Genomic DNA, 27,289 nt, shown 5'->3' on the forward strand with positions numbered 1-27,289 from the left:
TGCAAAACAATTTGAAATTACCAAAAACAAATACAATCATTTATTTTCTGTATTATAATTAGGAAAGGGCTGAACATAAATTCTGTAGAATAATTTAATGCAAGAACCCATTAAAGAAATATGAGCCAAATGAAGTAGGAAATCAGAAAAAACAAAAGAACAAAGTGGGACTGCAGATGCTACCATTTATTGGAATTATTTAATAATAATAATAATAAATAATAATTAAAACGTATCTGGGATTATTGATTCCTCGCCGTGACACCTTTCCCGATTTTTGTCGACAGTGAAAGACCCACATACCATACTGTATACACAGGGTTTTTGATTTATTTATTTATTTATTTATTTTTCATGCCGATCCTTTTCTCCTCTTATTCAGTGAACTTCAAAGAAGAAAAAAAAAGGTGAAGTTTTTAACCATACGACGTCGTCATGCATCTTCTTCATCTCTCCAATTCTCTCTTCTTCGGCCGCAATGAATCGCATTTGAAAAACCCCTGTTTTCCCCCCACTATTTCAGGTTATTCTTTTCTGCTTTTTTTTTTTTTTTTTTTGTTGAGAAAAAAATTGTTCTTCACTTGTGAGAATTAGCTAAAGGGTTTAAAAAGATGCCATCTTTTTTTTTTTTTTTTTTTAATCACGAAACTTTTTGCAGAAAGATTCAATACTAGAAGAAAAAAAAATCAGTGGCATATCTTGATTCTGGGTTTTGGTGTTGTGCCTGTACATTTGTGTGTGTGTGTGTGTTTGTGTGTGTGTAAAACCCTAGTTCTATTAACATATATATAACTGCAAAATTTGGTTAAACAGCATGTGTGGAAACTAGAGTGCAAAGAGCAACATCACCCAGAGTAGCTGCATCATCAGTTTCAGTAAAACCCCTTTTTCTTGTCTTAAATCTTTTCAATTTTCAAATTATATTAATTACATCCAAACATTGAAGCCGATTAAATATAATCAGGGCTTCGACGAGACCAAAGAAAGAATATCGAAGCTGATTCGCAAGGCCGAAATTTCAATTTCAACATTCGATACGGCATGGGTTGCTATGGTCCCTTCTCCGGATTCTCCACAAGAGCCATGTTTTCCAAATTGTCTGAATTGGCTGCTCGAAAACCAGTGCTGTAATGGCTCGTGGGCCCGCCCACATCACCATTCTTTATTACAAAAGGACGTTCTTTCTTCTACGTTAGCGTGTGTTCTTGCACTTAAAAAATGGGGAGTCGGCGAAGAACAAATTAATCGAGGTGTGTTACGTGTTTCCTTTATCATAACAGTTAAAACATTCATATAAAGTTTTCGACAGTTTTGATTGACGTTAAAAAAAAAAATCTCAGGTGTGCGGTTTATAGAGTCGAATTTCGCTTCAGCTAACGAAAACTCTCAAATTTCTCCCATTGGATTTGATATCATATTTCCAACCATGCTCGATTATGCCAAAGACTTGTTTTTGAACCTCCGTTTAGAGGCTAATACGTTGAACGACTTGATTCACAAGAGGGATTTCGAGCTTAAAAGGTAAATTTTGCTCTTATGATGTCGAAGATGAAATTCGGAAGCGATTGGTATATACTATAGTAGAGTTGAGTTTTGAAGTGAATTTAACTACCAATATTTTTATATCTGTAAAAGTTTATGATCGAGTAAAATTACGTTAAACTCTGGTAAGAACAAATTGTTTATCTTACGTTTTTGTTATACGATCTCCCTTACTATACAGCCACTCATCGAAGGGGGAAGAAGCTTATTTGGCATATGTTGCCGAAGGAATGGGAAAATTACATGATGGGGAAACGATAATGAAATATCAAAGAAAAAATGGATCTTTTTTCAACTCTCCATCCACAACAGCAGCTGTTTTTACGGCCCTTCCTAATCCCGATTGCCTTAATTACCTTCGATCGGCCCTAACGAAGTTCGGTAATTCAGGTATTCTTCAACGATTCTTTCTTGTTTTCCAATTTTCAATACAAGAATAAAAATTCACAACGTTTAATATTCTTCGTTTTTCAGTTCCTGCAGTTTACCCTCTAGATATATATTCTCGGCTATCCACAGTTGATAGTCTCGAAAGATTGGGGATTGGTCGGTATTTTAGGAATGAAATCGAAACTATGTTGGATGAAACATACAAGTATGTACTCTCTTACCATATACACTTGTATATTTCGATTCTTGCATGTTTTTATTCTACATTGTTATACGGTTGTATTATTATATTTCTCTTGACATTAGACCATAAAAGATGCTGGGTGCAGGGCGACGAAGAGATATTCATAGATGCTTCGACTTGTGCTCTTGCATTCCGACTATTGCGTATGAACGGATACAATGTTACTTCAGGTTAACTTAAGAAACACAAGCACCGATTTTCTTTTTTTCGTTTCTTTTTTCCGTACGTATAATTATTTGCAGTTATTCCATGCAGATCGGGTAACAAGTATTTTGGAGGAGTGCCTTTCGAGTAATACGAAAGACGGACATGCAACTCTTGAATTATATAGAGCATCGGAGTTGATAATCTCCCCAGACGAGAGAGATTTGGAAAGACAAAAATCGAGGCTTAAACATTTACTCGAGCAGAAAATATCTAGTGGTAGAAATGTTGACCGAGAGGTATGTATGTATGCCTTGTATATATATATATATATATATATATATATATGTACTTGTAGTTGAATCCTCACATAAGTAAATTGGTTATATTAGATTTTTTTTTCTTCAGGTGTACCATGCTCTTCACTATCCCTTTTATTCAACTTTGGATCGGATTTCGAAACGGCGAAATATAGAGCATTACAATTTAGACAATACAATAATCGGGAAAACTTCGTATTGGTAAAAATTATCTGTTTAAATGTTTCTATTAAATGTATACTCTCTCTCTCTATCGATCGAACTCACTATTTTTTTTTCTCCGGTATTTAGTTCGCCAAATTTTGCCAACAAGGATTTCCTTTTGCTGTCAGTAGAAGACTTCAACAAATGTCAAGCCATACATCGCCAAGAACTCAAAGATCTCGAGACGTACGTTTCAGTAAATAACAGAGCAAATGAAAACTGCAATTATTTTTATTTTCCTAGTTTTACAAACTTATTCGCATGCAGATGGGTAGTAGAGAACAAATTAGACGAGCTGAAATTCGCAAGGAGTAAGTCAGCATATTGTTATTTCTCCGCCGCAGCAACTCTCTTCGAACCCGAATTGTCAGATGCTCGTATGTCGTGGGCCAAAAACGGTGTTCTCACCACAGTGGTGGACGACTTTTTTGACGTTGGAGGTTCTATAGAAGAATTAAAGAACTTAATTCATTTAGTCGAAGTGTATGTATCTATTCCTATTCTTTCTGCTCACCCGAAAGGAAGTAGTTTCTTACGATTCATTAACTATTGCAGATGGGATGCTGATGTCAGCGCAGAATGCTGCTCACAGAATGTTCGGATAATATTTTCGGCCCTTAAGACCACAATATGTGAGATTGGAGACAAAGGGTTCGTAAAACAAGAACGAAGCGTGATGAATCATCTAATCAGGATTGTGAGATTCCTCCTCACCTTTTTTTCATCGTTTATTTGTATAAAAACGGGTTAAATAAATAGTCTTCTATCTTTACTCCAATTGAATATATAAGACGTTCGTTTTTACCGTCAGTGGCTAGATTTGCTGTATTCCATGATGAAAGAAGCTGAATGGGATAGAGAAAAATCCCTTCCTACAATGGACGAATATATGAAAAACGCGTATGTATCGTTTGCTCTCGGCCCAATTGTGCTGCCCGCACTGTATCTTGTGGGGCCCAAGCTCTCGGAAAAGATGATCAACGATTCCGAATATCACAATCTATTCAAATTGATGAGTACTTGTGGGCGTCTTCTAAATGATTTTCAAGGTTACGAGGTAATATTATATATATAAATATACGCATGCAACTACATTAAAAATGGCATTTTTTTTTGTTTCGAATCGTTTTTTTCTAAAATAACCGTTTGTGCAGAGAGAAATGAAAGATGGCAAACTAAATGCGGTGTCGTTGTATTTAACGAAAAGTGGCGGTGAAATGACGAAAGAGGACGTTGTTACGGAGATGAAAGGATTGATCGAGAGAGAAAGGAGAGAGCTACTGAGATTAATTTTGGAGGGAGAGAAGAGTAGTGTTGTTCCAAAAGCTTGCAAGGATTTGTTTTGGCATATGAGCACTGTTTTGCATCTCTTTTACAGTAAAGACGACGGTTTCACCTCTCAGGAATTAATCAGAGTTGTTAATTCGATTATTAACGAGCCGATTGTTCTCAATGAACTTCCTTTGAGTGATGATTTTCCTTGAAAGTGTGTTTGAGTTGGAAAATATGAATCTTTAATTTTTTTGAGGGAGAGAGCAGGAATTAGTACTAATCAGTGCAGAATTTGTTGCTCTGTTTTAATAACTTTATATTTATCTGATCTGAAACTCTCACAGATTTCTTATGCCAATATCTATTTGAACCTCTTCTCACTTGCAGCTTAACTACGGTTTAAATCACAAAAAGAAAGAAAGAAAGAAAAAAACGACGAGAAGCAAATGGGAAACGAAAGACTTGTGCATTAGGATAATTATTATAAAAGTTGCAGAATGTTGATTCAGTTCTCGATACACAGAGCAAGGTAAATCTCATCCAAAGGGGAAAACAAACACTGGTACAAGACAAGCCTTTGATGCAAAAGTAGAGAGATGAAATGTTTTAGATGATTACTTCTTTCCGTAAGTAGTGACCAGTCCGCCTTCAAACGACTTCTTTTCATAATTGAACAATCCGTGAACTCCGCCTTCAGCCTGTGCTGCACCAGTTCTAACCTGGACGAGTTGAATAAAACATAATCTCAGTTTTATAAATAAGCTTCGTCTTCGATAAAAATTAGATCACAAACAAAGCTCTGGATTTGTCGACAAAATACTTAAGTCAGAAACCAAGAGATTCAACTATTACTAATAACATACGTACCTCTAGTCTGAGCACGCCTGATTTCAAAAGGTCATGAGCGGATTGCACGGAGGAAGCTCCAAGATCCTGTAGCCCTTGCTTCACAGCTTGCATGGTGTAGGGTATGAGTTTTAATATAGAGCCTTTATCTTTAACTGCACCCGACACTCCTTGTGAAATTTTCAACTTCTCTTTATCGCCCAAATATCGTGCATCGCTCCCTTTCGTCATTGCTTCTAGAGATCCCATTCCTCTATATTTTTTGACTCGCTGACCATTCTGTTGGTGCAAATTGCAAAAACCAGGTGCAAACAAGTCTTAACAAACAAACAAATGTAACTGGATACCTCTGAACTTCATAACGAAATACCATCCCACATAGACAAACTCTATCAATGCAACTATCGAGAACCATATACTCAGAAGTTTGCGAGATGAACAAGATGCAAATTCGAATATTGATGGAAGGCAGAAAATGAAAAAGCACAAAAGTATGCGGCTGTACCTGGTATTCGTAAGTGCCAGGAGCTTCGTTACTTCCAGCTAAAAAGCTTCCCATCATTACAGTTGATGCTCCTAGGGTCAGAGCTTTGACAATGTGGCCTGAGTTCGATATTCCACCATCAGCAATCACAGGCACACCACTCTGTGCAGCAATTGACGCAACCTTATAGACAGCTGTTGCCTGAAAAAAAAGTTTTTAAAACTCCACTTCAGTCATAAACTAACTTTATAATGCTATATATCTAACACATGAAATCAGATTATACAGCAACAAAAAACAACTAAAGGAGTTGCTAATCAGTTTATACAACGATCTGTAACACAGCCAGCTATATTTTTACAAGGAAATTATTTTTTGTACCTGTCCACGCCCGACCGCACACACTTCTTGGGTGGTACAAATGGAACCTGATCCCATCCCAACTCTCAGGCCATCGACTCCGGCGTGAATCAAGTTTTGCGCCTGGTATTGTGTCACTACATTCCCACCAATCAAGTCCAAATTCGGATACTTGTTCTTCACATACTTAATCATTTCAATCTGATAAATCGAATTTCCTTGTGAGCTGTCAAGAACCACCACATTCACTCCAGCCTTGACCAAATGCTCCAGCCTCTCCTTATCCGATTCACGGGTCCCTATCGAAGCCCCCACCAGTAAATCCCCGTTAGAATCCAATGAAGGCAACCCCAACTTGGGGAACCCCTTAATCCTCTCCACGTCATCGCTCGTCACCAAATTCGCAACATCGTCTCCACTTTCACCGTTGTACCTCACCAAGGGCACAAAATCGAGTCTTTCTTTGGCTAAATAACCAGCAATCTCCTCGAAGCTGCAACTCGCTGGATACGAAAGCCGTGAGGTTTTCATGTATTGGCTGATCCTCGTTTCTTTGTTAGTTAATTTCTCCCAATCAGATTTGTGCACTCTGCCCACAAGATTCGAATTTTCACGCCCTGATTCGGTCACGAAAATGCAGGGCGAGGAAGAGAACTCGTCGGCCGATAAAATCGAATCGAGGGGGGATTTGAAGATGATTTCATGGGTGAACGGTATCTTGTGGTATTTCGCTTGGCGAATTAGGGTTGCCTGGTCGGAGGCGGGAATGTTGGAGTGGATTATGCCGATTCCGCCGAGGGCGGCCATGGCCGCCGCCATGGAGGATTCCGTCACGGTGTCCATCGGAGAGGCGACGCAGGGAGTGGATAGCTCCACGTTGCGGGTGAGCTTGGTTGACAGGGAGACGGCGTCGGTGGCAAAGTCGATGTAGTGGGGAAGGAAGATGACGTCATCGTACGTGTAGGAGTAGCCCTGGTTGAATAGCTTCACAGCCGGGAAACCGTCTTCTATCATCGGAGCTCCGTCCATCGCCGTCGGCTGAACAGTGTTAATTATTAGGGTTTTTGAGATGTTGAGAGGCGCTGCGCCTATTTATTGGGTTGGCGGAGACACTACACACTACACAGTAGCGTTTGGAGGGAAGAATCCAAACAGATTTTGTGGGGGTGGGGGCCCCCAGCTGCTGTACTACATAAGTGCTTTTCGGATATTCTATAAATAAATATTATAAAGTAAAAAAGTGAATCAGCCATTAAATAAATGATTTTTGTAGTGGGATTAATGATATTATTTTGGTTTAATTATCTACTAATTTACTCAATTGATTGATCTTTTATTTCGGTGAAAATATTTAGTAGAAATTAGTAAAAGAAAATATAATTTTAAAATAAATAGATAATAAAATAGCTGAAAGTTTTTGTGTAAAATATATTGTTGTGATAAAAATTATAATTTTTAAATATGTTGAAAAAATATATTTTGTTTTTTTATTTTTGTAGTTGTAGTGAAATGATCTAAGAATATAAAAAAATTAATTCAACATTTCGCATCATACAAAGAATACACTAAAAATATTAAATTATATTCATTAGCTTTAAAAATTATATGATTTATTATTTCTCAGTGGGTGCAAAATGCGGTTAATTTATTTCGAGGATGCAAATTGCAAAATTTCATTTCAAGGTGCATAGTGGAATCAAGATTAAGTTCCTTTTCTTGATAGTAATTTAGAACTTAACAAGGATTAGGGAGTAAATTTTTTGAACGAGTTTAGTAGTTAAATAATTCTTAATCGAATAATGAAAACCAATGTGTAAGTATCCTCCCACAGTCTGTATGTATATATTACAAAATCGTGGCCAAAATGAAGAACACTAATCATAAAGCTGCTGCTACTATACGTGGAAGCATGTATGTATAAATTATAATGTATTTGTAAAACTCTTTTTAGCTTCTTCTTCTTCTTCAAGAATCAAAAGTAGATAAAATGGCACCCATCGTAACCTGTAAACAAAGATGCAAAAAAAAATTTAAAAAAAAATTAACGCTGATCAACAGTAATTGTAACCACCGTTTTATATTCCGGTGGATGTGAAATCAGCTTACTTGGATCGACGGTGACGAGGATTGCCGTTCCTCCGAAATCGCAGGTACCTCCGGCGACTTTGGTTCGCTGCCAATAGCTGTTGAACGCATACGATGCGTGTGCAAACAAGGTGTTCGGCGAAAAGCACGAACCACTCGGTTGAATTTGGTCGCAATCTGCTCCGGATCCGCAGGCATAGTTCATCGCTTCTAGGATGATCGGGTCCGGCACCGACGCCTTCGCGACGCACCACATTGCGGTCGCGGGGGTTCGGTGAGGCGGCGGCGGCACCGTCGGCGGCGGGAACACAATCGGCGGCAGAAATCTCGGGCTCGGAGTTACACCGGAAGAAGGGGACGGTAGGTTGAAAGGTGGGTTGGGCACCGAGCTTGGTGGGCTAGGCTCGTAGTAGTAAGGCGGTGGGCTTAACGCTGGTTCGGTTGGTGTTGGTGGAATTGGAACTATGGTTGGTGTAGGTGGATTCGGAAACGGCATTGTTTCGGGTGGGCCCGGCAGTGCGGGTGCTGCGGTGGCAGGTGGCGGTGATTGTGTGTAGCCGCCGTCGGTTGGGCTGGGGAGGGCGATGGAAGGTGGCGGCGATGGTGTGTAGCCGCCATCGGTTGGGCTTGGGATGGTGGTGGAAGGTGGCGGCGATGGCGTGTAGCCGCCGTCGGTTGGGCTGGGGACGGCGGTGGAAGGTGGCGGCGATGGCATGTAGCCGCCGTCGATTGGGCTTGGGACGACAGTGGAAGGTGGCTGTGGGGTGAGTGGTGGTGGATCCACGCAAAATTGAGGGGTATTTTCGGGCAAAGGAAAAGGTGGGAGGGACTCATATGGTGGACTTACGAACACGTCGGTGTTCGACGAGTCTAATTGGATATCCGTTTCGATTTTCTTGAATGAGCGAAATTTTCTTGGAGTGGTTTTTCTAGTGCTTGAACTTCTGTATTTGTGAAATGCTGTTGTTCTTGTAGCAGCATCTGATCATATATAAATACATACAAAATCAAGAATTAGAGTTAGTATACACTCTAATAATATATTGTTTGCTAAATCAAAGGGAATTAGAAAGACAAGTGAAGAAAGCTTAATTACCACATTGGAGTAGGAAAATGGCTGCAAAACAAACATAGAAACTGATCAAAAGAACTCCATAATTTCTATCCATGGAAGAAGGAATCAAGAAAAGCTATACAATTTCTTGAAGTTGAGATACATTCAGCCGAATCAAATCATTGGCTACATATTTATAGAAAATGACCGACGGAAAACCGAAAACGAAAGAAGGGATGGGGAAAAAGATGATTCTTTTAGCAGCAGAAGTTCACTTTGCAGTGTCACAAACAGAAAATGTGTATCAGAAGAAATGAAAAAGAGTGTGGAAAAGTAGGTGAGTGAGTGCATATTTTAGAGAGAGAGAGGGAGGAATGAAGTGTATAGAGATCAAGTATATTGTTTTTTTTTTACCTTTCTGGGCATATATGCTTACCTTCGCATTGCTATATTCCCACTAAGTTTCCAGTTTTCTCGGCCCTTTTCTTTTGCTTCCTTTCTACTCAAACTTCTTTTATGTTTGGAGGTATATAAATATTTATTTAAAAAAATCAATGAAAATAGTTGGAGGGGGGTGATTTTACTTTATTATTTTGCATATATGATATTTATAGAGATAGTTATAAATATGGATGAATTACGACCACCTCCCGGGGTAGGGTCAAATTACGAAAATACCTCTCGTGTTTGGATGATTACAACGGCCATCCTCGACTATGAATTTTCGTATCAAATTTAGTGGAATCTTCTAGATTATGAGAAGTATTCTTCAGTTTGTACCCGTTTGACCCCATTCGGGCTCTACATTTTGAAACAAGATCATAAGATGTGTCTCTTCGCTTATAAATATCAGATTGTGGTGCATCAGAAACTGCATTTTTGCACAACAAACTAGATAACATTACACGGAATCTAGAAAATTATGTTGAATATGACACCATAAGGGTGGGCGTGTAAGAAGATTCATAGTTGATGGGTGATCGTAATTACTCAACCAAGAATGGTTTTTTCGTAATTTGATCTTACGCGAGGGACCTTAATTTTATTTCCCTAATATAAGGCCACATAACTGGGCTAACAATAAATATAAGCCCCAAAGTGGAAGCTTGGCCCATATATTGCCGACCCATGTGGTCAGTTGTTCGTCGTGATACAGAAACAATGGAGCAAATTTCTTAAAATCAATTTCAGAAATAGGGTTCAGGGTTTAAGCAAAGCTCACCAAAAACTGGAAAAAAAAAATTGTAATCTTTATTCACACGGTACGAAAATCGTCTTCTCTAAATCCTTTGTTATGCTAATTAATACATCTTCATTTATTAAATCAACGTTTGGGAAATGATAATCCGCACCCTTTTACTCTCGAAAAATCTCAGAAATTCAAAAATAATATTCTGTCAAAGCAGCGTAGTCGAGTTGAAATCTCTGTTCTCGTCGGGTGCTTTCGGTAAAACCTCCGTATTTTCCGCGTCGGGTGATCGTAGTTTCATTAGAGGATATTGCTCCGGCGAGCACGGTAAGGGAAACCCTCGCGAATGGACCGAAGAAATAGACTACTTGGACGAATCCGGCTCCGTGATTTACTCCGGCAAGGGAATAAGATCGGTCGAGCCGGGAATCGACGACCATGTAATGGTGGGCGGGTTGCGAAAGCCGATTCTGAACATTTCAGCTGTGGCTAAAATAGTCGAGGTTGTGAAGAGGTGGAAGTGGGGCCCGGATATGGAGACTCAATTGGATAAACTGCAGTTCACGCCGAACATGACTCACATTGTGCAGGCGTTGAAGATAATCGAAGATAGCGATGCTTTGTTGAGTTTGTTTCGGTGGGCCAAGAGGCAGCCTTGGTACCTACCCAATGATGATTGTTATGTGATGTTGTTTGATAAATTGAATCTAAGTCGAGAATTCGATGGAATTCAGACAGTTTTCGAGGAAATGGTTTCTGATTCGAGCGTAAATGGAATATCCTCATTCGGCGCGTATAACAGGGTGCTTCAGTATTTGGCCAAGGCCGAAAAATTGGAGGTGACTTTCTGTTGTTTCAAGAAAATCCAGGAGTTAGATTGCAAGCTCGATACGAAAACGTACAATTCGCTTATAACTCTGTTTCTGACTAAAGGGCTGCCTTATAAAGCGTTTGAGATTTACGAGAACATGGTGAAAGACGGGTGCTCGTTAGACGCGTCGACTTACGATATGATGATACCTAGTCTTGCTAAATCCGGTCGACTGGATGTTGCTTTTAAGCTCTTTCAGGAGATGAAGGAAAAGAATTATCGGCCGAGTTCCGGGATCTTTGTCTCTCTTGTTGATACGATGGGGAAGGCTGGGAGATTAGATACGGCCATGAAAGTATACATGGAAATGCAAGGTTTCGGTTTGAGGCCGTCTGGCGCCATGTTTGCTTCTCTAATCGAATCGTTTGTTAAAGCTGGAAAGCTTGATACAGCTCTCAGGCTATGGGATGACATGAAAAAAGCTGGTTTTAGACCTAATTATGGCCTGTACACTATAATAGTCGAGGCTCATGCTAAATCTGGGAAGCTAGATATTGCAATGTCGATTTTTTCGGATATGGAAAAGGCTGGATTTTTACCAACTCCGTCAACTTACTCGTCTCTATTGGAAATGCAAGCTGCTTCTGGACAGGTGGACAATGCTATGAAACTGTACAACTCCATGGCGAATGCTGGCCTGAGACCTGGCCTGAGCACTTACACCTCTCTTCTGACTCTACTCGCGAAAAAGAAGCTCGTGGATGTGGCTGCAAAAATCTTGCTTGAGATGAAATCAATGGGTTATTCGGTTGAAGTGAACGCTAGTGATGTGCTCATGGTTTACATAAAAGATGGCTCGATCGATCTCGCCTTGAGGTGGCTGAGGTTCATGGGCTCGTCTGGAATTCGGACAAACAACTTCATCATCCGACAGCTGTTCGAGTCGTCCATGAAGAACGGCCTGTACGAGTCAGCCAAACCACTTCTTGAAACATACGTGAACGCTGCCGCAAGAGTTGACCTCATACTCTACACTTCGATTCTAGCCCATCTAGTGAGATGCCAGGACGAAGTGAACGAGAGGCATTTGATGTCGATCTTGAGTGCGACAAACCACAAAGCTCACGCTTTCTTGTGCGGGCTTTTCACCGGGCCCGAACAGAGGAAGCAGCCTGTTTTGACTTTCGTGAGGGAGTTCTTCCAAGGCATTGACTACGAATTGGAGGAAGGTGCTGCTAAGTACTTTGTCAACGTCCTCCTTAACTACCTTGTCCTAATGGGACAGATAAACCGCGCTCGGTGCGTCTGGAAAGTTGCGTACGAGAACAAGCTATTCCCTAAGGCGATTGTGTTCGACCAGCACATAGCATGGTCACTCGACGTGAGGAACTTGTCTGTCGGAGCTGCTCTCATAGCGGTTGTGCACACGCTGCATAGATTCAGAAAACGGATGCTGTATTACGGTGTTGTACCGAGGAGGATCAAATTGGTCACTGGTCCCACCTTGAGGATTGTGATAGCTCAAACGCTGAGCTCGATGGAGTCTCCGTTTGAGGTCAGTAAGGTGGTTTTGCGGGCCCCGGGGGATTCTGTGCTGGAGTGGTTTAAGAAACCGATTGTGCAGCAGTTCCTTCTGAACGAGATTCCTTCGAGATCGGATATTCTGATGCATAAGCTGAATACGCTTTTTCCTAGTTCGGCGCCTGAAATTAGATCTTTGTCACCTCCTAAACCTCTGCTTCCTGGAAGGGGAATGTAGCTATGAAAAAGATCGTGAGGTAATTGTGGTTTAATGAATTCATTTATCCAAATCTTGATCTCTTTTATATATGCTTTTGCACAAGTATTTTTTGAGTTTTTTTTTTAATCTCGTGTATTACCAGCTGGTTAAACACTCTTCGGCATTGAACACTGTTGTATTATAATAGATGTCCAAATTGTTTTGTAGTCACTAGCTTCTTTGTTTGAGATTTCAATCCACATATATAACACCGATCTGTTTTGCATGTCGAACATAGTTGTCTACAGCAACACTGCCTTTTTTTTTCTCCTTTCTTTTTGGAGGGATAAGTTTGTGTAATACAAAAACTTTGTATTTGCAAAATAAAATTAGTATGGGGCGAGTAGGATATCGAGTAAAATTTCATATGAGCATATCCTCTTTTTTTTCCGCTTACGGTACTCGTTGAATTTGGAAAACTGAAATTCCCGCTGTTTTAGGAAACATATGCAGAACTAACTTTAGTTAGGTAAGATGTCTACACTACAGTGTCCTAATGAAACTACTAGGAATCTTTTCAGTTTCACGTCGCTTGTGATAAAGTAGTTTCAGTTACACACACTATAGTATCCCGACGGGAACCATTAATTTGGTTACGCGGTTACGTTTTCATGCCAAATATTCAGAGAAGGTGAATAGAGCTTGCAATAATAATAGATTACTCTTCATAGTCCAGTACATATCTTGAACTGTTTGATTTAATACCTGAAACAAATTCTTACTAGTAAAGAAAGTGAAGTCTTTCTTTCTTGAAACTTTTGTATTAATAATATGACCAGACTACATTTTTTTGCTTCTGTTAATGGGTTGGTTTTACCCGACAATCGACCCAAACATGGATGATAATCAACCACCAACCGACCCATTTAAGTCGGTTGCTGAAAATACCAGACCAACCGACTTTTGAATTTTTTCTTAATACTTAATAAATTAACTATTAATATTAATATTAATATTTTATAACGAAATCATTAATATTTGAATTCAATAATGCATTGCTTTAGAATTTATACAATTGAAGATAGTCGATAATACCATTAACCGACGACTGATAGAGGTTGGGACAATACGAACAATCCTTATTATTTCTCTGTGAGAAGATATAAAATTTTGTTCGTTTCGGTGTTTTTCATAATCACACCGTGACTTGATAATCTGCTTGAACGATATTACGTTTATCTCTATTTCACGAATACCACTAATTCAGCCTTCGTAATTGTTCTGCTATGCAGTGTGTGTGTGTGTGTGTGTGTGTGTGTGTGTGTATAGAAAGAGCATATGATCTCTGTAGGGCCTCTTGATTATCTTCCCTCCATTTAGAATTATTTGTTTCCACACCATTGACTATCTATATACTCTATTTTACAGAGAGCATCTTAAAGTTCGAGAATATATTTCGTTTCCAATACAATTCCGTACCCAGTTGAGGATTATATAATCGACGCACATTTTCAAGTCTTTTTTTCCCACCGAAAGAGAACATAATACAACAAAAATCAACACTAGTAAATTAGATCCCACATTCTTGAATGAATGAAGCTACAAATAGAGAAAGGAGTACTTAGAAATAGAAGTAGGGATTAATTAATTAATTAATTAATTAAGTAAACTAATTAATCATGCCCATTTGGCCATGAGAGACATACAGCCAGCACCTAGAAGTAGTGAAACATGTGCACCCAACTGAAGTCTAACGTTGCTCTGCATCCTAGGGTTCGTGAAATCTGCCGCTAGTAAATCCACGAGTGACATGTAAATCAATATCCCGGACGAAGCCGAATTCAGTATCCCTTCAACTATCAGTGCTATAGGGCTATTCTCTTTGTAAACACTAGAGATCCCGATGCCAACTCCGATCCCGATCGGAGTCGTGAGCGAGAAAAATATCATCATAACTGTCGTTGTCAGAGACTTGAATTTCGCCTAATCACGCAACCATATTACATAATAAGAGTTAAAATAAAATAAAATAAAATCTAATCAATATTCTTGTAAAGATTTCAAACTTTATCTAGATTTCGAAGCTACAGATGTATATTGAGATGGGTTCGGGAATAACATTCTTTCTAGCACTGAGAATAGTTATGAAGACATGATAATAACATTCTTATGAAGACATTATGTGTGCATATTTTAAAGTTCTTGATTCGAAAACTATTTTACTGTATATCTGTAGTATATGTGTATCTATATGTATGTATGTATGTATATATATACCTGGGAGATGCAGCCACCGAGTCCCATCCCTTCAAAGAACTGATGGAAAGACAGAGCAGCCATCAATGGTTTTACTGTATCTACGCTTTGAGAAGCTCCTAAAGATATTCCGATTATTACCGAGTGCACCACAATTCCCAGCTCCAAAACCTAACACGAAAAAAAAAAAGTTCTTGTTAGGACAGTCAAGAATGAAACCCTTGTAGGTTTACAGAAGTTTTGAACGAGGTTATTTATAATATATATGTATGTGTGTGTATATATACGTACTTGTGATATTATGCGCTGTCGGACGAGGTCTGAAAGGTTGATTTCATGCGACGGGACGACAGCTCCGTGAGCATGGCCATGTGTGGCATGCGTATGCACGTGCACATGACCATCGTGAGGTGGTTGTTGGTCTTCTTCGTCCACCGCGTAGTTCAACGGCTTCGACTTGCTGAAGTGCATGTTCTTGTAGAAGGCGGTCGCGACGGTGTCCACGGCCAGCGTCCCGATCGCGGCCACCATGGCAAAAAAGCCCGTGAAGGGAAATTCCCTCCACGGGCTTTTGCTGAGGCAGGGAGATGTCAGTGTCCGGTACGCGTCGGGGAGGATATGGACAAACCCGGTCGCTAATATAACCCCGGCAGCAAAAGCCTTGATCATGAAGAAGGCGTCGTTCTCCGGCCGGAGAAACTGGAATCTCCGGCCAAGAAGCGGGATGCTGACTCCAATGCCGCCGGCGGTGAGGACGGACGCGATGGCTGCTAGTTTGAACTTGAGGGCCTCGCTATAGTTCTGCGTTTGATCTTCGTTTTCTTCTGGGCAGGTGCATGATGATGATGATTCGCCGGAGACTGTGGGTGGGATTAGAACTAGGATTGCGGATGATAGGATTATCAGCTTGATTATCATGGTGGAGACAAAAAAAAGAAAAAAACTGAAGGGGCAGATTGCTAAAAAAAAGGGGGTTTCTTTTTTTTGTGAGAGAGTGAGGTGGGAAGGTAGTAAGCTAAGTTGTCTTCTTTTTGTAGTAGAGAAGAAAAAAAAGGATGGAAGGGGTTTGCTCTGCTTATGCTTTGCTGAAAAAGAATATAATCTTTTCGGTGCTTATTAACTATAGTATATATGTATGTGTGTATATATATGTGTGGTCAACAGTAGTGGAGTCAGAATTTAAAAGTGTGTTTATACTGTTCCCAAGTATTACTCAACAGCTACATGCATGCATTTTTCATTTCTCTCTCTCTCTCTTTCTCCTCTCTCTCTCTCTCTCTCTCTCTCTATATATATATATATATATATATATATATATATAACTGAATACAACACCGAATAAACGGTTCGGTAATCGGCATGTACGAATTTTCGTTTAATGAACACCCCTAGGTAAATTTTTTGACAACTTAAAGGTGGACGTGTAAGACAATATATAGTTCATGGGTGGTTGTAATTAAACAAACAAGATGGTTTTTTTTTTTTCTCGTAATTATACGTTACATCAAAGGGTGGTCGTAGTTAACCATTTAATTATTTAATTGGTTAAATGTGAAAAATGCAATTGTGACATGAAATCAAAAGTTGAGTAACATGTGATTTGTGATTGTACGTACCTAACTACCTACCTAAGTATTAACTTTAGTGGTGACAAAATGTTGTCATGCAAATGCATTACGTAAGTCGTTGCAAACTTAGGTTTCATCGAACTACACTGTGTTTCCCATACTTGGCCTAATAGTGTCGTAACTCTGTCTCTTCATTTGTTTCTCTCTTTTTTCTTTCCTTTTTGTCTAAAAACCAACTTTTAGTCTGTTCATGCTTTTGCCATTTCTTTTCTCTTTATTAATTTAATTAATTATTTAATTAATTAATTGTGGTTTTGCTTTCTTCTCCCTAATTTAATGCGATGAAAATGTTTCTTTTTGCCCCCTTATCTTTTTGACTCAACGACCGTTAGAGTAGCGGACCAGCACTTTTTGGAGATGAAATTATCACACTGCAGCTGTCAGTACTCGATTTTGAAATCTTCCACCAACTTTCAAACCCCAGAACCAATTGAGTTGTACTCACGCGGGCCTTGTTTTTTACTTGTTAATACTCAATATATACTTTTTGTTTTAAGTTAATTAAAAAAAGCATATATTAGATTTTTTTTCAAAATAATCTAATTTTTTATACATTAAAAAAAAGACATTTGTAAGATCTTATAAATAAATCAAGACGGGCACCCTCTTATTTTGATGACCACAAAAATCATAAAAAATGAATTTATTCCTAAATTATAAAAGACTTTTCGTTGAATAACAATTGCATCATATAATATATATTGATTTTCTCTAAAAATAAATTATTTCTGAAACCAGAATAATTCGATGGGTTTCAGATCCATGAAATAGTCTACCAATCAAAACCCAATTTATACACATTAGTGAAACAATCCCATTGGACCCGGCCCAATAGTACACTAATATCCTCGGTTATTGAGATGCTACACCGAATCACATACACATTATTGTATGTGATTATTTACAGATCAATGGTTATTGATCACCCGACGAGTTTCATCGAGGTGTATATGATATTTATATTCGGTGAAGTTATCGGGTGTAGGTTTGAATAAACCAAAGATGGTGTATAAATAATCAATTATTTTCTTTCATATTATATATACAATATTTTAAACGATTATTATGGTAAATTTGTAATATATTTACAATTTACACGTTAAAAAAAAAAACAATAATAAAAAGCGTGCTAGTACAACAGCGTTTTTAGTTATGAAATAAAGGGTACCGACCGTTGAGAGTTAATTAAGGAAAGCAGAGGGTATTATTGTAATAAACAATTCAACATTCAAACCATGGTGAATCGGCGGTACAAATTGAAATTCAAGTATTCAATTTTCTTCTCTTTCAAAATTCTCCGTTTAGAACCCACCGTCGCCCGAAACCCCCTTTAGATTTTCTTCTTAATTATTTGAATATGCTTCTTGAATCTTATCTTGTTAACACACTTCTGTACTGAATTTTTGCTTTCGATCCTTTTTTTTTTTTCGATTGCGAAGGAAAACATATGGATGTACATACTACATACTGAAAACCCTTGAAACGACGTAGGATTTAGTTCGTTCGCATTACTAATTTGGGGAATTTGAACCAGCAAAGATATGGTGGCTGTTAAGGTACAATCGTTGAAAACCCTAATTCTGTTTTGGGCTACATTTGGCTTCTTTCTTTTTCATCATTTTTTTTGTAGTTTATTGAGTATCGTATTTCACAGAGAACCCTCACCTGGTTTCTGGGTTTGTTGATTTTTTTTTTTTTTTTTTTTTTTTTAATTTTTTTTTGACAATTAAGGGGAGGCTGAATCTGCTCCGAGATCGAGTTAACCAAGACCAGAAAATGAGTAACAATGGTAATTTATGTAATCATAATTGAACTGCTCTTTTCCTCACTTGTTGTTTTAGTGGCTCAATTTTTAATTTGAAGTACCTCGTTTCAAAGTAGGCCGGGTGAAGAATTTGAACATTTATGTGGAAGTTGACAAAGTAAAAGACCGTGATACTCTCGAAAATGGTGCCAAGTAAGTGTTGATCAGTTTACTTTTTACTGGTGGTTAGTCCCATTCTCGTTATTTCTCGGATACCTTTTAAATGTTGAGTCGTTCATGGAAGAGCTGCTAATTTTCTTTTCCTTCTTGTTTGAGGGAGCTTTATAATTGTCTGTATTTGTTTTGATAAATTACAGAGGAAAAGCTATTGCACGTAACAGTAGTAGTTATCTGCTCAGTGGCAATGATTCGAAGGTTAGCATATCTTTAGTTTTGCTCAAATTGTAGAATATCGACTTGCTACTTTTCTAGTGAGGACTAGTTTAGTTTGACTTCACCCTTTTACTTGTTTCCATGTAACAGAATGGTATCAAGAATTTGGAGAAGAACAAATGCAAGCCAGATATATCTGGTAAGTGCAAATGATCCATTAACTTACCGGGAAACTATCTGCGTATAATATTTGACAATCTTATTCTAAACACTTGGAGCCAATTGCAGGTAATCTAAACCGTGCGAGAAAAGTTTTGGCTGATATTGGCAATGTGAAGCTGAGCATTTCAAAAACCGAACCAGGAAAAAGCGCCAAGCCTGTGTTAGTAATATATAATTTTTCAGCACTCGAAATAATTGTTTGTATCATTTTTGCTGTTTCTATTCTTCTGATGCATCACCTTACTGCAGGAAGGACAAAAGCAAAAAGACGCTGTATCCACAAAGGTATATGTTGACGTATTTAAAAAGAAATTGCTATTTAAGATTTTATTGTTCGAAATTCTGATACACCACCTTACTGCAGGAATGGAAAAAGTGAGGTGACATACATTAATCCAGAAAGGTAAGCTTTGATGGAAACAGTGGTACTTAAGACACTTACATGACCGAGAGCCTGTCTTTTATAGTGATAGGCTTGGTTCTTTTCTGCTTTTAAACTTTTATTGGATTTTAGCCAAACAGTTTCCTGTAATTTTCTCTAGTTTCTGGTGTACCTTTTGAGTTCTCATTTATCTGTTGATGGTCTCGTTTTCACAGAGATGGTGAAGATTTGGCTGACACTGAAGCGGGTTCATCAGACAAATTTTCAAGGGTATGCAAATGAATGCTCATAATATGAATAACTTTGTGTTAGCTTCAAGACTTTCAGTTTAATTACACTGAGCTTTTCGCAACTTTATGAAACGAATTGGTTGGAAATGACAACACAGTCTACGCCATACTCTAGTTCCGTTGTCTTTATTTTTTCTTACAAAAACCAATGTCTGAGATTGCCTATGAAACAGGAAAGTTCGAGGCCACTCCCGATTCAAGCTAGAGACAACAATCAAACATTAAAGAAGGGTAGGTTTTTGGCTTTCCTTGTCATTACAATAGTAAATATTGATATAAAGCTTTCGTTGAAATTGTCATTCTCTTTTCTTGACAGCAACTATCAAGAAAACTATTCAGTCCAGCACTAATGAGCCAAGGACCAAATTACAAGGGCGCAGCTCTTCAATTGCATTTGCAACTGGAAGGTATGCCCCATAGTTTCTATATTATTAAACAAGAAATTTCAAATTGCTTCACTAATTTGTTGATGTTCAGTTATTTTATCCTCTTATATTTTTAAATCGAAGAAACCTTGTTCCTTATCTTTTATTCCAGGAAATCATCCATTAGAAATCCTCTTCATCTGACAAGGTTAGGATATGCATCTTACTTTTCTAGTTACTTTGTTAAGTGTAAATGATTCCCGTTGCCGTTTGATGTTTTATATTGTTTATGGTGACTTGAAGGAAATCTTTACCGGTACTAAGGCAGGCCGGTGGGGTAGAAGCAAGTGCAACGGCACAGGTTTTGATTATATCACATCTAATTTTATAATCTTGAAACTTTTCGTTAATATATTGTGAGTTTGACATCTTTCTATTTGCATGTTATTACAGGAACATTCTGAGAAGTCGGATAGCTTTAAGCGAAAACATGGCTTCCCTGGTTAGCTCTTCTATTAAGAAATAATTTCAGCTTGTACATACGTATCAGATATGTTTACAAATTATAATCAATGCTAATAAATTTTCACTCTCAGTGAAGCCGCCAGTTGTCACTGCGAGGAGAAGTATTGTACCAAAATCAAGCAATTTGAGCACCCGTCCATGGGGCAACAGAGTTAGTGATGGATTTATAGCAATGTATGTTATATATAAAATGTTATACTACTTTTATTTAGTCATTTTGCTTCTTCAAAATAGTAAAATACTTCATTCGTTAGATTTGTAATCCTTATTTAACACTGTTTCATTTGCTTATTAATATGGTCACAGGGGGTCAAGAGCTCAAACTAAGGTAGATGGTGGATTATTATCAAGAAAATCTATCAAAGTAAGTGAAGCATTTTATGATTTGGTTTTCGCCCTTCCCCACCTGCATTCTGTTTTCTTCTGTCTTGTAATTAATTCTTTCACATTTAACTGTACACAAGTTTTATTTATATTATATTAGAATGCTAAAACCTACTGTACAATTGAAAGGAAGTAGTTAATTTAGATGCTATTGAGCAGGTTTTTAGAACTCTGTGCTTATCGACTAATTCTATTTTGATTTCCAGCCCACTGTAAGAACTACGATTACAGCTCCCAACACTCAGAGAAATTCAAAATCGAACCACTTGTTCACAATGAAGAAATTGAAGCCCAGGCCTGCTGATTTATCCAAAAGAAAACAGCAGGATAATAAGGCTTCTGTGTCAAAGAATATTCCTTCGGTTGTATCGAATGAGGAATCTGCTCCAGAAGAAGAAAACATTTCTGGTGGTACAGTTATTGCAAGGAGAAGATCTGATCGAAGAAATTCGTTTACTTGTTCAATCATGTCCAGATCAAAGTTGCTAAAGGAGGGTAGTAAAGTTAAATCGGAGGAAATTTTGCCCAATATTGACGATGATCGCAATCATCTTGAAGTTTGTGACTATGTTGATGATATATATCAATATTATTGGGTTATGGAGGTTCGTCATATTCCTTCCGTTTCATCATCTTGCCTTGTTAGAATATTACTTTTTTTTTCTCTTCGGTAATTTCCCCCCCTCGAATATTCTATTGCAGGGACAGAGTCCTTTATTGAAGAACTACATGGGGAACCAGAAAGAGATCACACCACAAATGCGTGGTATATTGATCAATTGGCTTGTTGAGGTCACTTCACACTTAGCCTATCTTTGCCTTCTCTTTTTACTTGCTTATTATTAATTTTTAAGGCTTTTAAAGTTCCTCGTTTTCTTACAACCGATTTCGGTTACAGGTTCATCTAAAGTTTGACTTGATGCAAGAAACTCTTTTCCTCACTGCTACACTCTTAGATCGATACCTTTCCCTTGAGAGCATTAAGAAGAATGAAATGCAGTTAGTTGGCCTTACTGCTCTGTTATTGGCATCTAAATATGAAGACTTTTGGCATCCTCGGGTAAACATTTTCATGTATAGGATAATTAGTTAGCAGGTGTAATTAATTACATTGTTTCCTGTGAATAACGAGCTCCGCATGACTAAATATTTTCTCATTTGATTTATTGGCATTAAAAACAGGTCACTGACTTAGTAAGCATATCGGCAGAGTCATACACTAGGGATCAGATGCTTCAAATGGTACGTGCCGTCTTTATGTTCGGTCATTTCAAATGTTCTTTGTATTATTAAATATTTGTAGAAATATAAAGAATATGTCAATGTCAACACACATCGTATACGATGTGGATATTTTTCTATTTCAGGAGAAGACAATGTTGAAAAAGTTGAAGTTCCGTCTTAACGAGCCAACTCCTTACGTTTTCATGCTCAGGTTTCTCAAGGCTGCTCAATCAAACCACATGAAGGTATCTTATCTAACAAAAAATTAAGATAAATTTTGATATATCTTCTTAACTTATTAGATATAGAGAGTGGAAACCGGAGATGTAACAACATAAGTTCCCTGCATGTTTTTTAACTTGCTCTCTTTTGTTTTGCACGGTTTTCCAGTTTGAACATCTTGCTTTCTACCTCATTGAGCTGTGCTTGGTTGAATACGAAGCTTTGAGCTACAAACCCTCAATGCTATGTGCTTCTGCTATCTATGTTGCGCGATGCACGTTGCAAATGGAACCACCGTGGACCCCACTACTATCAAAACATGCACGATACGAAGAATCTCATATCAGGTTTTGTATACATATGTGTGTGTGTGTGCGCCCGTTTTATACGTGAACTTATGCTCCACAGATTTAGTGACGATAATTTTGATTTGTACAGGAGTTGTGCGAAGATGGTTCTGAAGTTCCACAGAGCTGCCAAAACAACAATGTTAAAAGTGAGTCACGAGAAATACGCAAAGCTCGATTACTGCAGGGTTGCGAATATAAAGCCTTTGGACAGGCTTCCTATGTGATGTCGGTATATTATTAAAACTGTGAAGGTTAGAAAATGTAAGTAGACACTCTCTTGTTTGTTTTGTTTGTCAAAGTATGTATTCAAGTGGTGTGTGTTGCTCGTTAACTAATTTGATGCTTGGTTAGTACAATCTCAACTTATGGTTAAAAGCGTGAACACGAGTTTTGCTTTTCGAATGAAAAGCAACTGCTCAATACAGTAGAACCTCGATAAATTAATACCCCATAAATTAATAACCTCGCTTAAATAATAAATTTTCCCGGTCCCGACTCGGGGACAACGTGCTAAATTAATAATTCGCTAAATTTATAAGATAATACACATTCGAAAAATTTAAGAAGCCCCATATAATATATAAATTAATAATGAATAAAAATAATTCTTAAATTAGATGGTATAGTACATATTTTATAGATCTATGAAAGCTTAATACAGTATAATTAATTGTTGCTTGTTTCTTGTTGAAGTTCAAATTACCATCAATCTCGTCCCTCACTTTTCTTAACATGATTAGAACTTTCGGTATAGTTTTGTCATAACTCAACATAAAATTGTTCTATATCATTGCGGTTTTAAGAGCTTCCGTTCGTGAAACGGGCTCTATAATGCATTGAACTAATGGTACACTGAATAATATACACGTAAAAAAATAAAAAAATGTATTTATTGAAAATAATAATAAAAGTAATTTCATAAATTAATAATTTATTAATTAATGTATAAATTAATAATTATTAATTTATTGATAAGTTAATATTTCGCTAAATTAATGAAATTTTGATGGTCCCAACAGTATTAATTTATAGAGGTTTAACTGTATATATCAAGACTCTCTGCATATTTTCCTTTGCAAATGTAGATACTTCGTTCCCTGTGTTTTAAATTAACTAATGTTTTTAGGAGAATTTTTCTTGTTTTATATTATTTGTTATTCTAGAATTCTAATAATGCATTAATTATTATTTTTTTAATCTTGCCTTAAAGTTGGATGGATTGGATCGTAATTAGCCTTTTCGGAAACTTTCCAAAAAAAATCGGAAGTACAAAATCAGCTCCAATTCCAATTCCAAAATTGTTAGAATCTAAAAATTCATTCAAATTTCAAAAGGCCCGAAAATTTTGGAATTTGGGAAAAAAATTGGAAATTAAATAAGTTATAAATTTGCAAAAATTTGTGAAATTTCATAGTTTTCCAAAAATAATTCATGGAGGTAGATAAAAATAAAATTATTAACTACTAAATTTCAGTTCAATAAAATAAATAAAAATAAACCACATCATAATTTCTAATAAAACTCTTAAGAACAATTCAATATGTCAAAATTCTAAAACAAAACTTAAATCAAATTATTTCAGAAAACAAAAAAAAAAAGTAAGTATTATAATATATATATTATTTATAGGTGTATTTTTGGGAAGAAAATCGGAATTAATTTCAGAAATTAAATCGGATAACAAAACATAAATTCTAATTTTTTTTTATATAATTCCAATTCCAATCCAAAAACATTGGAAAAAATCGGAATGAAAAAAGTTGTTTCAAAATCAGAATTTTTCGGACGGAAATCAGAACTTCCGTTCCATCTAACACCACTATCTTAAACAATTGAGAGAAAATTAACATATTTTAGTAACAATTTATTTTTGGGTAAAATTCATTTTGCACCCCTGTACTATGAGAAATGTATCGTTTACCCCTGATGTATGAGAAACATCAAACACCCCCCCTACCGTTAACTTTTTTCTTGAATCCATTAGTCAAACCCTATGACTGGCCAATATAAAGACCCGTTGGCTTTTTTTTTTTTGACAAAATTACCCCCAATAATCTCTATATATAGATTTTCTAGTTTTAGCCCTTTTTTCACTAAATTTTCCCACTTATTCAGTCTTTTTTTCACTATTTTCAACATGTTTTTTTCACTACCCAATTTTTCTTCTGTTCTTGAATTGTTCATTTGTATCCACATATTTGTAAACCAATTAACTATGTTTCATATTGATTGTAACCAAACAACTTAATTTTATATTCTTCAAAAACAACTGAACATGTTTCTTATTCTTTCCAGCAAAACCAAACGTATCCAAAAAATTGGCCAATCAACAAAACCTATATCGAAATTATTGGGGGTAATTTCATAAAAAAAAAAATGTTTATTATAATTTTGCACGAATTAGAATTAACTATTTTCTTAAACAATTTTTTTAAAGTCTAATCAACTAAGACACTCTTGTTCTTGCATGACACTAGTCCCGGATTTATCGCACATTGCTGCCAGACTAGGGATGGCAATGGGGCGGGTATGGGGCGGGTTTTGCAATCCCCATCCCCGCCCCGCTATGGAAATCCCCATCCCCATTCCCGTCAAAAATCCCCACGGGTATTAAAAGAATCCCCATACCCGCCCCATAAAATCCCCGCGGGTATCGGGGCGGGTAAAAATCCCCGTCTATTTTTTTTTTTTTTTTAATTAAATAAATATGCAATTTACTTATAATTTAAAGGTTTATTTCAACAAATAAATCAATATTTAATTATAATACTAATATTTAATTATATAATGGAAACTTAAAAATCCCCTTTTTTAACTAATATTTAATATATTATTACTATTTAATTATTTATATTTAATATAATAATTAAAAAATATATATTATATATATAAATAATGCGGGGCGGGTACGGGGACGGGTACGGAGCGGGTCTACGGGGCGGGTATAGGCAAACCCATCCCCGTACCCGTATCCGGTCAAAAAAAAATTCAATCCCCATGCCCGCCCCATTTTTTTTCGGGGCGGGTAATACCCGAAAATTTCGGGGCGGGGCGGGGCGGGGCGGGGCGGGGATCCGTCGGGGCGGGTCAAATTGCCATCCCTATGCCAGACGAACAAATTTTAATTAAAATGCTACTAATTCTCCCAAAGTTAATTATTTTATTTGTTAATCAAAAAATAACATTTTTTTAATCATCTTTTTGCAGTTCCAACAGCATCGAACTTCGGTGGCTGTCTCCATTGCCTCTCCAAAAAAACATTTTGGTTATGGTTGCAAATTTATTGGTAAAAAAATGGAGTACAATTAATTAAAAAGCTTGAATAAACTTTGATAATTCTAAATTGGTGACAGCAAATACATTTTCCAATATAAAACACTTGTTACACGTTAAAAAAAGTAATTTTTGCACATTAAAAATATAAATTTTAAAACCAACTTTAATTATCAGTAGATCGATTTCCGTTGATTGATCCAGTTTCTCATTTTAAACCAAGGATTGAAATCAACACAGCTGCAATAAAAATGAATTGAAAAGAAAAATCATAAATTTATCAAAGGAGAAAATGTAAGATCAGATCTGAAAGCAGCAGCGAGTAAAAGAAGCCGATGCCAAATTCTCAGATCCAACATAAAATCAATCTCGGCAACGGTAAGCACTAAACACACCATTAATACTGTAGTGCATCAGTGACTCTAATGCGTTGCCTTTTCTCTTCAAACTTTTCATTCTCGTAATATAAAAATAAATTGCAGTAAAAAAAAAAAAGAGAGAGAGAGAGAAAGAGATTGAGAGAGAGAGAGAATCAAAGACTGGGAATAATGAATATGGAGAAGGTAGATCCCAAATCGAAGATGAGGGAGAAAATGCTGTTTTCTGCTGTTGTGAGTTGATTGAGGGAGGAAGAAGAGCGGCTATATATAAGCAATTGAATCCCCGCAACAAACCCTAGTTTTGGCCAGCTGCCTCTGAATTTACCATGCTGCCCTTCGTTGTGGTTACGAATTTTCCGGTTTTACTTTACGCGTTACCCTCATTCTACGGTGGCCGTTCATTACTAGTTACTAAAAAAAATATATATTAAATATAATTTAAGATTTTTAAGTTTTAAAGTTGAGCATAGAGGTTAATGTTTAGTTTTTAAAATATTTAATTAATTAATCGTATTCTAAATTTAAAGTGAATATTTGTGAAATATACGAAATAATGTACACAAATCCTAATAAAATTACTACAACTATAAATATTTTTTAATTGCCAAGTAACATTTACAATAAAGTAAATCATCGATCATAAAAATTAAAAAGAAAAAAATTAGCAACTTTAAAATACGAGGCGACACCATCACCTATTTTGACAATCCGTTTTAGAAGGTGTTTGACTAAGCTTATTTTAAACAGCTGATAAGCTCTTGCGTCTGATAAAATATTAAAATGTTTTAAGAGCTGATAAGCTGTTACATCTTATTTTTAAGATTATTTTTTAGAGTGTTTGGATAATAAACTTATTTCCTATTTTTACTCATTATAAGATCTTAAATAAAAAGGTGGGGTAGAGGTACTTATGTAAAAAAACTTAAGATTTTTTTATAAAAAATTACCAAACACTTTGGAAGAGTTTATAAGCTCTAAAACATATT

At 36.8% G+C, this 27,289-nt stretch overlaps 6 protein-coding genes across 7 annotated transcripts; 3 read left to right on the forward strand and 3 right to left on the reverse strand.

Moving 5' to 3' along the window:
- Positions 1–176: 176 nt before the first annotated feature.
- On the forward strand, positions 177–4,474 carry GA2 (Terpenoid cyclases/Protein prenyltransferases superfamily protein). Its single transcript, XM_088812175.1, has 14 exons — positions 177–523; positions 814–875; positions 965–1,250; positions 1,341–1,521; positions 1,724–1,932; positions 2,017–2,137; positions 2,249–2,346; positions 2,432–2,619; positions 2,729–2,841; positions 2,932–3,030; positions 3,112–3,327; positions 3,400–3,541; positions 3,656–3,901; positions 3,999–4,474. The coding sequence occupies exons 1-14, from the start codon at positions 436–438 to the stop codon at positions 4,326–4,328; spliced, it is 2,379 nt and encodes a 792-aa protein (XP_088668301.1). The 5' UTR covers positions 177–435; the 3' UTR covers positions 4,329–4,474.
- An 89-nt stretch (positions 4,475–4,563) lies between these two features.
- On the reverse strand, positions 4,564–6,993 carry LOC105968702 (Aldolase-type TIM barrel family protein). Its single transcript, XM_012993349.2, has 4 exons — positions 5,828–6,993; positions 5,468–5,647; positions 4,984–5,241; positions 4,564–4,835 (listed from the first exon to the last, which is right to left on the reverse strand). The coding sequence occupies exons 1-4, from the start codon at positions 6,833–6,835 to the stop codon at positions 4,731–4,733; spliced, it is 1,551 nt and encodes a 516-aa protein (XP_012848803.2). The 5' UTR covers positions 6,836–6,993; the 3' UTR covers positions 4,564–4,730.
- A 560-nt stretch (positions 6,994–7,553) lies between these two features.
- LOC105968490 (Carbohydrate-binding X8 domain superfamily protein) lies at positions 7,554–9,270 on the reverse strand. The gene is made up of 3 exons (XM_012993125.2): positions 8,988–9,270; positions 7,913–8,872; positions 7,554–7,810 (listed from the first exon to the last, which is right to left on the reverse strand). The coding sequence occupies exons 1-3, from the start codon at positions 9,058–9,060 to the stop codon at positions 7,779–7,781; spliced, it is 1,065 nt and encodes a 354-aa protein (XP_012848579.1). The 5' UTR covers positions 9,061–9,270; the 3' UTR covers positions 7,554–7,778.
- A 1,013-nt stretch (positions 9,271–10,283) lies between these two features.
- EMB2217 (Pentatricopeptide repeat (PPR) superfamily protein) lies at positions 10,284–12,896 on the forward strand. Its single transcript, XM_012993719.2, has one exon. The coding sequence runs from the start codon at positions 10,284–10,286 to the stop codon at positions 12,702–12,704; it is 2,421 nt and encodes an 806-aa protein (XP_012849173.2). The 3' UTR covers positions 12,705–12,896.
- A 1,211-nt stretch (positions 12,897–14,107) lies between these two features.
- On the reverse strand, positions 14,108–16,184 carry LOC105969190 (zinc transporter 1). The gene is made up of 3 exons (XM_012993938.2): positions 15,213–16,184; positions 14,943–15,092; positions 14,108–14,648 (listed from the first exon to the last, which is right to left on the reverse strand). Exons 1-3 carry the CDS (start codon positions 15,837–15,839, stop codon positions 14,343–14,345), a joined length of 1,083 nt encoding a protein of 360 aa, XP_012849392.1. The 5' UTR covers positions 15,840–16,184; the 3' UTR covers positions 14,108–14,342.
- Positions 16,185–17,736: 1,552 nt separating this feature from the next.
- On the forward strand, positions 17,737–23,072 carry CYCB3;1 (cyclin b3;1). 2 transcript variants are annotated; one of them, XM_012993754.2, is made up of 23 exons: positions 17,737–18,105; positions 18,281–18,338; positions 18,431–18,506; positions 18,671–18,728; positions 18,837–18,885; positions 18,975–19,068; positions 19,158–19,193; positions 19,273–19,311; positions 19,506–19,560; positions 19,754–19,811; positions 19,897–19,987; positions 20,118–20,153; positions 20,249–20,306; positions 20,399–20,447; positions 20,542–20,644; positions 20,777–20,834; positions 21,061–21,459; positions 21,557–21,646; positions 21,753–21,914; positions 22,037–22,096; positions 22,222–22,323; positions 22,469–22,647; positions 22,739–23,072. In XM_012993754.2, the coding sequence occupies exons 1-23, from the start codon at positions 18,091–18,093 to the stop codon at positions 22,872–22,874; spliced, it is 2,061 nt and encodes a 686-aa protein (XP_012849208.2). In that variant the 5' UTR covers positions 17,737–18,090; the 3' UTR covers positions 22,875–23,072. The 2 variants fall into 2 exon arrangements, with proteins under 2 accessions (XP_012849208.2, XP_012849207.2); XM_012993753.2 differs by having other exon boundaries at positions 17,768–18,105; positions 18,428–18,506.
- The last annotated feature ends 4,217 nt before the right edge of the window (positions 23,073–27,289 follow it).

Source organism: Erythranthe guttata, chromosome 13 (genome assembly GCF_056151865.1).
Source record: "Erythranthe guttata isolate IM_541 chromosome 13, IM_541, whole genome shotgun sequence".
NCBI classification, from domain to species: Eukaryota; Viridiplantae; Streptophyta; class Magnoliopsida; order Lamiales; family Phrymaceae; genus Erythranthe; species Erythranthe guttata.

Coding starts and splice junctions, on each gene's coding strand:
- EMB2217 (XM_012993719.2), top strand. CDS start 10,284: ATGATAATCCGCACCCTTTTACTCTCGAAAAATCTCAGAAATTCAAAA.
- LOC105968490 (XM_012993125.2), bottom strand. CDS start 9,060: ATGGATAGAAATTATGGAGTTCTTTTGATCAGTTTCTATGTTTGTTTT. Junction 8,873..8,987: donor CATTTTCCTACTCCAATGTG/GTAATTAAGCTT, acceptor ATATATGATCAG/ATGCTGCTACAAGAACAACA. Junction 7,811..7,912: donor CCTCGTCACCGTCGATCCAA/GTAAGCTGATTT, acceptor CTTTGTTTACAG/GTTACGATGGGTGCCATTTT.
- GA2 (XM_088812175.1), top strand. CDS start 436: ATGCATCTTCTTCATCTCTCCAATTCTCTCTTCTTCGGCCGCAATGAA. Junction 1,933..2,016: donor AACGAAGTTCGGTAATTCAG/GTATTCTTCAAC, acceptor TTCGTTTTTCAG/TTCCTGCAGTTTACCCTCTA. Junction 2,138..2,248: donor ATGTTGGATGAAACATACAA/GTATGTACTCTC, acceptor AGACCATAAAAG/ATGCTGGGTGCAGGGCGACG.
- LOC105968702 (XM_012993349.2), bottom strand. CDS start 6,835: ATGGACGGAGCTCCGATGATAGAAGACGGTTTCCCGGCTGTGAAGCTA. Junction 5,648..5,827: donor GTGCGGTCGGGCGTGGACAG/GTACAAAAAATA, acceptor CTTTTTTTTCAG/GCAACAGCTGTCTATAAGGT. Junction 5,242..5,467: donor CTGGCACTTACGAATACCAG/GTACAGCCGCAT, acceptor TTGCACCAACAG/AATGGTCAGCGAGTCAAAAA.
- LOC105969190 (XM_012993938.2), bottom strand. CDS start 15,839: ATGATAATCAAGCTGATAATCCTATCATCCGCAATCCTAGTTCTAATC. Junction 15,093..15,212: donor GACAGCGCATAATATCACAA/GTACGTATATAT, acceptor TTTTCGTGTTAG/GTTTTGGAGCTGGGAATTGT. Junction 14,649..14,942: donor TCGGTGGCTGCATCTCCCAG/GTATATATATAC, acceptor TTGCGTGATTAG/GCGAAATTCAAGTCTCTGAC.